Consider the following 10,332-nt stretch of genomic DNA (forward strand, 5'->3'; position numbering starts at 1 on the left):
TCCTAGTCCTTAATTGTGAGCTGAAGATGGACAAGAAGGCAGGTGGGGCCTCTGGAGCTGTCAGGTAACATGGAGTGGTGGGGAGGTTTGGCAAACTCGCTTAGGAAGCAGCTATCACAAAGCAGCTGTGGGATATTAGATAGCACAGAGCTTCAGGTGGACTTCATTGTAATTCCTACTCTGCCATCAGTGAGAATTCGGTAAGTTGCTTGATATTGCTTCAAGACATACATTATTGATTACTTAAATGGACATAATAACATATAAAGATGCTGTGATGATTAAATCATGTTACTTGTGTATGGTGTCTGGTTTGTGATCCAACCTGGACTGTGCTATTAAAAGTACCTGTTCTATGCCAGGTAGGGTGGTACACACCTGAATCTCAGCCCTAGAGGATTACGACTTTGAAGCTAGCATAGAGTAGACAGTGAGACCTTGTTTTCAAACCCCAAACCCACGAGGACATTAGTAACAACTCTTCCGTGACTTGTAGACAGACAAGTCAAGAATGAAAGATGTGAACTGGACCCGGATTCCACTCAAGTGACTCTTGATCCCCTAGGAAAGCTAAGCCCTGTGTCTTTGATATGGAAGTGGAGAACCAGACAAGGGTCACCAAGTTCATTCTGGTGGGGTTCCCCGGGAGCCTGGGCATGCGTGCGGCAGTGTTCCTGATGTTCCTCGTGGCCTATATTCTGACAGTAGCGGAGAACGTGATCATCATACTGCTGGTGCAGCAGAACCGGCCACTACACAAGCCTATGTACTTCTTCCTGGCCAACCTGTCCTTCCTGGAGACCTGGTACATCTCCGTGACCGTGCCCAAGTTGCTGTTCAGCTTTTGGTCCCTGAGCAACAGCATCTCCTTCACTCACTGCATGATCCAGCTTTACTTCTTCATCGCGCTCATGTGCACAGAGTGCGTCCTCCTGGCCGCCATGGCCTACGACCGTTATGTAGCCATCTGCCGCCCTCTGCACTACCCCACCATCATGAGCCACGGGCTCTGTTTCCGCCTGGCTCTTGGCTCCTGGGCCATCGGCTTTGGCATCTCTCTGGCGAAGATCTACTTCATCTCCCGCCTCAGCTTCTGTGGCCCCAATGTCATCAATCACTTCTTCTGTGATATCTCTCCAGTGCTCAACCTCTCGTGCACAGACATGTCTGTAGCCGAGCTGGTGGATTTTGTCTTGGCCCTGATCATCTTCCTCTTTCCCCTGTCAATCACTGTCCTGTCCTATGGATGCATCCTGGCCACGGTGTTACGCATGCCCACGGGAAAACAGAAAGCCTTCTCCACTTGTGCTTCCCACCTCGTGGTGGTCACCATCTTCTACTCTGCCACTATTTTCATGTATGCCCGGCCCCGAGCCATCCATGCCTTCAACATGAACAAGATCATTTCCATCTTCTATGCTATTGTCACTCCAGCCTTCAACCCTTTCATTTATTGCCTAAGAAATCGAGAGGTAAAAGAAGCTCTGAAGAAGCTGATCCATTGCCAGGCTGCTAGATCTGACTAGTCTGTTGTAATGGATGGGGAAGAAGAACATTGACTTGCGGGAGGGTGCATGCATGCTTTGTCTCCCTCTGGCCTTTCTCTTCTAGTGTCTCAGCTGGACATCAGGAGGTTCGTATGACTTCAGTGTGACCACGGTGATCTCAAGCCCTGGTCTCCATCTGCACACGTGGTCACTGCTTCTAAGGGCACACAGCAGAGCTAAAGAAAAGGACTTGTGTTGGTAAGGTTGCAAAATTTATCACTAAGTTTAAATGGGGTGGTAGCTGATAGTGTATGCAACAGATGTTTTGGGATCTAGCAAGCATTAAAATCTTTAGGAGTCCACAGGTTTGAAGGTGGCTTTTTGATTTCCCAAATCAAAGCAGCTCCCTGCACAATCCCCATCCTCCACATGTTGAGACACACTCCTAGAAGCAAAGACTAGAGGCTGACCCTCGATCCTGACAAGACAACTTTCCAGTTCCTGCCTACCCTTTCTGCCTCTGGGACAGTGTGCTTCCTTTCAGATGTCAGTGAAACCTACCTTGTATGATTACATTTTGTGGTCTTGTATTGAAATTTCCTTCATAAAAATATTTGATGTCACAATGTTTGTATCCTCCAATGGATGAACATAAAGTAAATGACAAAAAGTATCATCAAATATAGTAATTGACAGATGAACCTGCCTTTACTGGTCTTCTTTTCTTCTGATGCAAAGTTCTCTCAATTCTCTATCTATGTATCTATCTATGTATCTATCTATGTATCTATCTATGTATCTATCTATGTATCTATCTATCTATCCCTGTCTTCCTTCCTTCCTTTCTTTCTTCCTTCCTTTCTTTCTTTCCTTCTTTCTTCTTTCTTTCTTCTTCTTCTGGCCTATGTTCTTTATCCATTCATCTTGGACACAACTAACTAGCCTGATGTTAGGATTTCATGGAGGTTTTCCTTCCACTTCATTGTGAATCTCAACTCTCCTCATTTATTTATCTGATACAATCTTGCCAGTGGCAGAGGGAGTTTTACTTTAAGCTGCATCCCAGGTAACAAGCCCCTGTCACCTGGTAGTGTGTTTTTATGAATAGTCTTAACCAGGAGCACTTATTTCCTCCATCTAAGGACAAGCAACACCTCAAGCATGGATTCTCTTTCTGTTCAACTCTGAACTGTAGGGTGGGATTTTTTTCTCTATTGTAGGAACGGCCACAACAGACACTCAAGGAATCAAATAACATACTCCCTTATAGAGTAGAGGATAGAGGTCAAAACCCAGGTCTCCTGATTCTGAGCCTTGTGTCCTTTCTGCCACTTACATGGTTTCCCTAGAGAGAAACATGCTTCTTCGGAGTCTAAGTGTGGAAGCTAATTACAAAGGGATGTGAATGGCCTCATGCAGAGCACATTTAATAAAATAGAAATGGACAAGTGTGATGGTAAGTCACAGAAAAGAAACAAAGGTGAAATAGAAGCACAGCTCATTTCAGAGAAAACATGTTCAAAAGGAAACGATGCTTGTTATGGAAATAGTTTAATGTGTGACCCTGGGCTATATTTTGGTCCCTTCAGGCAATGAAGAAGTCATTACGAATGTATTCCACTGTCTTGGTAATTAAATGAAAAGTTAGCCACTCTTACAGGCCTTGTATACAATTGGGAAAACGGAGATAGGGAACAAAGATGGTAGAATATCTACTGAGGCCCAATATCATGTTGTACCAGAGGAGCGTGAGTAAAATACACAATCAGTCAAACACCGTGCTTGCTTTCTGGGAGGATCTCTTGATTACCATCTCCCACGGTTACCTCCGAGTTAGACAAGACGGAAGTCTCTCATTCTAGGAGTAGTGTGATCACAACAGGCCTCTTTGTTGGATTATTTAAGAGTCAGACCTAAAAGACCACTTTGGGACACAACAGGTACCAATGACAGAAGGACATCAAACAAGTCCAACTGCTAAGGAAAATGTCAGACATTTCTCTCTTCAGCTCTTATACACAGCTGACAGAGCCTCATCAAGTGGGGATAGGAGTTTACTTGACTTAAGAGCTCATGATTCATGGAAGCCAGTGCTTCTTAGGAGAACCGCAAAGACAATTTTTGAGATCTTCACCAGTTATCAAAATCACAACACAAGCCAGATGCCGGTAGCTCATGCCTGTGCTACTCCTAGCTACTCAGGAAGCTGAGATCTAAGGATCACAGTTCAAAGCCAACCTGGGCAAGAAAGTCTGTGAGACTCTTGTCTCCAATTACCACCAGAAAACCAGAAGTGGTGCTGTGGCTCAAGTGGTAGAGCACTAGCCTTGAGCTGAAGAGCTGAGGGACAGCGCCCAGGCCCAGAGTTCAAGACCCATGACTGACAACAAAAAAATCACAACACATACTAAAGCTCAGCATATACATTTAAATAACTATTTATAGCTAATTTTTGTTCCTCCATGTTGAGTTATAATTTACCAACAAGAAGTCCATTTTTTTAAGAGCAATATGGGCCAACATTTATAGTTGACCAACAATATATAGTTGATATGTACCATCCTATATGTTCTTCATGTTTATAGAACCAAAATCACATTACTAACTAGGGCAGGGCATTTGAAAGAGGTTATTTCTTCTCTTGGGTGTAGGAAGCACAAGACTTATTTCTTGACTCGCCTCTTGGACTCGGGAGCTATTTCAAAAGTTGAGTAATCAGACTATTAGCAATATGCTTCCAAGTTGTTCTATCAATAAAACTTTAAGTTTTGACTGGACTTTTTTCCTTTAGTACCATCAGTTTAAGTTGGTGATAAAAGCAAACTAATTGAATCTGATGTTAAGTCTAGGAATTCTACACATTCTTGAAGTAAGCCTTCCACACTCTCCTATTTCTCCTTGATCCCTTACACTTTGAATATTGTCTCTGAGTAAATTGACATATAAATGAGAATATAAAATATTATATATACTATGCTATATATAATATATATAGCTATGTATAATATAATCGTATATAATTGAAATATAAATGAGAATAACTGATAACTTGCAGTTGGTCCCTAATCTGTATCTCTTGGTATGGAAGGAATAGCAAATTTGTGTCAGGAATAACAGGAATTGCAGAAGTTTCCTGAAATGACTTCCTACATCACACTGGCTTCTCACATTAAAACAGAATGACCAGGGGCTGGGAAGGTGACTCAGTGGTAGAGTGCTTGCCTTGCATGCATGAGGTCCTGGGTTCGATTCCTCAGCACCACATAAGCAAAAAGAAAAAAGTCAGAAGTGGCACTGTGGCTCAAGTGGTAGAGCGCTAGCCTTGAGCTGAAGAGCTGAGGGACAGTGCCCAGGCCCTGAGTTCAGGCCTCATGACCGGACCCCTCCAAAAAAAACCAAAACAAAATAAAAAAAAAAAAAACAGAATGATCATGAGTGGCAAAAATATATACAATTTTTTTTTCCTTTTCCACTCTTGTTCAATGTCAGGTTCATTAGAACACCTTTTGATTGGGAAATTTTTGATCCCACAAGGAACTGTACAGGTGAAGAACCACGTCAGGGTGACATGTAGGATTTAGGTACATACGTTAAAATTTCTAATGCATAATATGGCCTACGCACGAAGCTGCTAATTGTTTACTTGATATTAAAATGGGGAAGTATCAAATGATGCAAGAAGGCTCCTAGATAAAAGCAGCCTCATCAGCCTTCCTCCGGTTGTCATGGTAACGATCACTGAGCACAGCCAAAGGCTGCTGTTATCTCTGCAGAAAGCATGGCATTTGGGATGTTTCCCTTTTTTGATTCATATTTCAATCGAGATATTGAAAACTCCCAAGGTGTGCTGACAGGACGTGATTGATAATAATTGGCTCACAAGAAAGAATCTGGAAATAGAGTTACTGAATTTTAAGAAATGTTTGCTAAGGAGTGGGAAGAATGGAGAGATTTTTGTCTCCCTTCTTCACTATATCAGGTTAAATAATTTTTGTTTTCATATTTATTGCTTTCTTTTGTTTCAGTTCATGAAAGTTTTAATGTCTATTAGTAGACTGCAATATAGTACTAAATTGCAATTATCAAGGAAATACATATGCTTGTAATTTCAAAATTATCTTTAAGTTCCACTCACCACGCCAGTTTATGAGTATAATGCATCTTTAACATTTTTTTTATTGTTATTATCAAGGTGATGTACAAAGAAGTCATAAGTCAAGTAAAGGGTATATTTCTTTTTGGACAATTTCACTCCTTTCCTCGCTCTCTCCCAGTTTTCCTTTCTCTTCCTCACCACAAATTTTATAGTTCATTTCCGTAGTGTCTAGTGAGTACCATGACGCCATTTGTTCATCTTCTCTACCTCCAGTTGTGTCCCTCTTACCCTCCCAAAGACAGATGAACACATATGACAAAAAGAAAACAAAACAGCAACAAAGAGAAAAAAAGAAAGCCTCCTGTGTCCGCTTCCTGGAGTTCATCTCGATTAATATTATTTTACATGATCATATGCACATAAGTACCGCCCCTTTGTGCTCCTCTCCTAAGAATATACTCCTTTGGTGTCACTAGGTATGAATGCATAGAATCCTGTGTAATCTATCATGTTCCTATGTATTTTAGGTCTAGCTTCCACGGAGGAGAGTAAAACACACGTTGTTTGTCTTTTTGAGTTGAGTACAATGCATCCTGATCAGCATTACCCCTTCCACTATTCTCCCTCATCCTTTTCCAACCCAACCAGTCTCCTCAAATAACTTCATTCCATTTTCACATATGCACATTGAACACTATGACTGCCGCTGCCCACCCTTCCCCTCTCCAGTCATCAACTCCCCTCCCCTTAAACCTTGCTCCCTTCTGATAAAACCTATTTCAGCTTCCTAGCATTTAGTTGGATAAACTGTGAGTTAGTCGATTACTGAAATCCTCTCCATCCTTCAGTCCAAATTGCTTGCATATAACTGTACATGAGCCTGCATGTTTCATTATGTTCATAATTTAGATCTAATTCCATATGTGGAATATACGTGTCCCTTGTTTCTCTGAGCCTGACTTACTTCACTTAACGAAATCAGTTCGTTATTACTTCTTTTGAAGGTACAATATCTCAACACCAGCCAAATTCAATGCCAATCTATTTATATTAGCTGACTCATTAGCTGACTTCTCTTCACACATCTGCTGTCATGGACAAGGCCTTGGTCTTCTGCACAGACCTCTCTTGGGGTTTCAGCTTGATTTTCCCACTTCAGCTTACTCCCCAGCTCCTGTCCTTAATCCTGATGAACTTTTCTATCTTAGATACTTCACATAAAATGCTATTACAATGTGTATACATACGTCCAAGCTCAACCAAATGTATACATTAACTGTGCACAGATTTGTATATCAATAATACCTCAGTAATGAAACAAAATTATAGAATTTTAGAGTTTTATAAAATGTATAAATTTTTAATTGTAAAGAAATAGCCATAGTTATATAGGGCCGGGCATAAAGAGATCTGAGAATTGAGTTTTGAAGCAAGCCCAAGAAGAAAAGTCCACTAGATTTGATTTCCATTTATTTGGCAAAATGTAGGACTATAGGTACGGCTCATATGGTAGAGACCAGATAGGAACAATCAAACAGTGAGTGTATGAGCTCTTAGTTCAAGCCCCAGTACTTTCACCCCCACCCCCACAAAGTTATTTGAAATAATATTTACCCATTGACCTAAACTACATCATTTAAAAAATATTTATGGATTGCCTTTTCTGTATACAATACTAAGATAGCTGTCTGAGACCACACAAAGTTAAGTCATTCACGGATACTCTTTAAGATAAAGGAAATGGAAAATGTATTTGAGATGATAATGCAAATAAAAATGAGAACTTTCAGAGGGTGCATATATTACTTTCAGATACTGGAATAAGCCTTACTATTCATGGAAATTCATTGTTATTTTGGATCAGTTTCAGATGTTGGATTCAACTTGATTGTCACATAACAAAGCATATCAGAGGAGATAATGGACAATATTCAATATCAAACTAATGTCTTTGGATTATATTCAATAGATAATAGCACAAACTGAAGACAGCATAACTCACAGACTCATGACCAGAGCTGTGGTTATACAGATATACGTGCTGATAGTGAGCATGAGCAAAAAGAAACAGGACTGTATGTTGGAGGTGTGTGGCAAAATGCACAACCATGTGAGAAATGAAGATGGCCTGAAGATGGGTGATGGAAAGAGTGATAAAGACCACAAGGCCTTGGGCCACAGAGAAGGATGGACTGAAAGGAAAGCTAGGAAAATGAGACCACATGACAGACCTGGAGGCAGTTTCCGTTTTGTGAATGATGGAATAAATCAGCGATTTTCTGGAATTATTCATCTTAAACAATTGAGATCTCAAGATGAAGATTAATAAGAATAAAATAAGTAGTAGAATAAGTAAGTAAAAAAGTAAGATGAATAACTTTCAGGAAATCTACTGTATAGTGCAGTACATGTAGTTGAGAATATTATAAAATTTGTCTAAAATAGGTTCAAAGGACAGATGTCATTTCAAGTGCTCTCTTCAAAAAAGGTAAGGAGGCAGACAGGCAAAACACCTCAATAGAATGCAAAGGATTCTGGGAGGTAATGAAGATGTTTGATACCTTGATTGGTTTGATGTTTTTATAGGTGCATGAATATATCTCAGAAGTGTTTCTTAAATGACAACCATTATGGCCAATTAATTTATACCAGGATATTCATTTCTATCACTCTTTAAAAAAGTCAGTTTTTAAGCAGTGTTTATTTGGGGCTGGTTCCATCTAGTGGGTAATGTGAGAAATGCTCGTCAATTAAATTATACTGGGGTGTTGCTACTGAGGCCAGAACCATCACCTGGTCTCCAAGTTCATAACTGTCCAAGTTAATAACCTGAGATTTAGAAACAAAGAAGCATCTGAAAGTCCACATAAAGCCGTGCATCTGTCATTCAACAGAAGCTTTTAGATTGGACGCATAGAAGTATAAGGCATGGTTTTTAGTCTTACATTCTTTTCCAACCATGATAAAAAATACTTTATTCAATACGAGCAAAACTGCACAATAAAGTATAGCGAGATTTTTTGAAGAATTCAGAAGAATAAGAAAAGCATGCTAAGTGAATACACACAGAAAGTTTTCTGAAAAGGTGGAATTTGTAGTAATTTTGCAAGTTGTGTAGGGTTTGGATAGCTAGAGAAGACAGGAAGAGGCATTCAATGCAGTGAAAAGAGACGGAGTGAACAGTGAACATCAAAATAAGATGAGAGAGGGGAAATCCATTAAGTCACTTAAGGGACTTTCAAGCTGACCTGACCAAATAAAGGAAGGCTCTTACTTAATCTGGTACATGGAGGTGAAGCACAATCCATGCACTAGAAGCACTGTGCTGACTCAGTGCCATGCATAAACTCAAAGCCAAAGGCTTGGAGCTAATCATTTAAGTTCTTGAAGTAATAGTTATGGACATGTTCAGAGTAAATTTAAAAGTGTTCAAATACTGTATGAGAGCCCTTTTCTAGCTCAGCAAAAGATTTCTACTAAAGGATTACTGCACTGATTTGAAAGCTGTTATATTTCAAATACCTTTAAGGAAAACAGTGGAGCCTTGGAAAATTGTATAAAGGGTTCTGATGAACTCATCCAACGTTATTTGTTTATTATGTGTGACTTCAAAATGGTAATAAATAAACAGATGAAAGGAAGCATAAGTGGTAGGGAGGAGATAACTCTGGTGACTTCTGAATTTATTTACTTTTTGCATCATTGGCATTGCACTCTACTTTGACTTGGTAGTTCTCAAATTCATGTTGCTCACATTTCTAAAGCATGCTCCTTTCAGAGCCAGGAAATTGATAGAATTACAAAACTGAATATAGGACTTTTCCCTTTGCATTTTATTTGTGTGGTTTTTTTTTTCCTTCGGTTGTGGGCCCTGAATTCTGGAGCCTGGGCGCTGTCCCTCAGCTCTTCAGCTCAAGGCTAGTGTTCTACCACTCGAGCCACAGTGCCACTTCCAGCCTTTTCTGCTTATGTGGTGCTGAAGTATTGAACCTAAGGCTTCATGCATGCAAGGCAAACGCTCTACCACTGAGCAACCTTCCCAGCCCCCTTTTTATTTGTTTTTTAAAATAATAATCTACAGGTCAGTCTGTATAGAAGAGAATGAGTTCTTTCTTCTCCTTGTCTTATAAGTGGAACTGGATTTTGAAGAGGCATGTAAAATTAGAGATATAAATCCAACTTTATTATTTTCTAGCACAGTTACTGGTTTCAGGACACTTATTTTGTAATCCATTTTGGCCTTCCTGCTTTGGGAGAACATCTTCATCAACATTTTCCAATATATATATTTATTCGTAGCTTTCAATTTGGATTACTGACATGTCTCTCTACCTGTCTAGCAGTAACATATTATTTAAACCCTTATGATATTATGATGTCTCTCACATTACTCTTCTTAGGATTTCCATTATTTTCTCCTAGTTATCTATCATCCTAATTTAGAAAATAAATCCTATATTCTAACCTGCACCGGAATTGCATGCAAGTTATTGATTTGTCTGGAGAAATTAGCATATTTTGGTCAATATTTGGTCATATTGGTTGCATCATGAAGAAGCACTTTAAGTTATCATTTACACTGAATTTATGCATTTGCCAAATCCAAAAATTTTAAATACTTTAGACATCTAATTTTCTGTGTTTTTTAAAATTTTTAAAAATTTTTTATTATTTATTTAATTAATTAATTAATTTATATTGTGAAAATACTGTACAGAGGAATTACAATTACCTGGGCAAGATAATGAG

At 39.4% G+C, this 10,332-nt stretch overlaps 1 protein-coding gene across 1 annotated transcript; it reads left to right on the plus strand.

The window, feature by feature from the left end:
- The first annotated feature begins 566 nt into the window (after positions 1-566).
- Positions 567-9,707, plus strand: Or6b1 (olfactory receptor family 6 subfamily B member 1). The gene is made up of 3 exons (XM_069997353.1): positions 567-1,532; positions 7,718-7,733; positions 9,679-9,707. The coding sequence occupies exon 1, from the start codon at positions 591-593 to the stop codon at positions 1,524-1,526; it is 936 nt and encodes a 311-aa protein (XP_069853454.1). The 5' UTR covers positions 567-590; the 3' UTR covers positions 1,527-1,532; positions 7,718-7,733; positions 9,679-9,707.
- The last annotated feature ends 625 nt before the right edge of the window (positions 9,708-10,332 follow it).

This window comes from Dipodomys merriami, unplaced genomic scaffold, assembly GCF_024711535.1.
Source record: "Dipodomys merriami isolate MVZ:Mamm:240054 unplaced genomic scaffold, mDipMer1.0.p SCAF_5, whole genome shotgun sequence".
Classification (NCBI taxonomy): domain Eukaryota; kingdom Metazoa; phylum Chordata; class Mammalia; order Rodentia; family Heteromyidae; genus Dipodomys; species Dipodomys merriami.

Excerpts from the sequence above, each read along its gene's own strand:
- Or6b1 (XM_069997353.1), top strand. The coding sequence starts at position 591 with ATGGAAGTGGAGAACCAGACAAGGGTCACCAAGTTCATTCTGGTGGGG.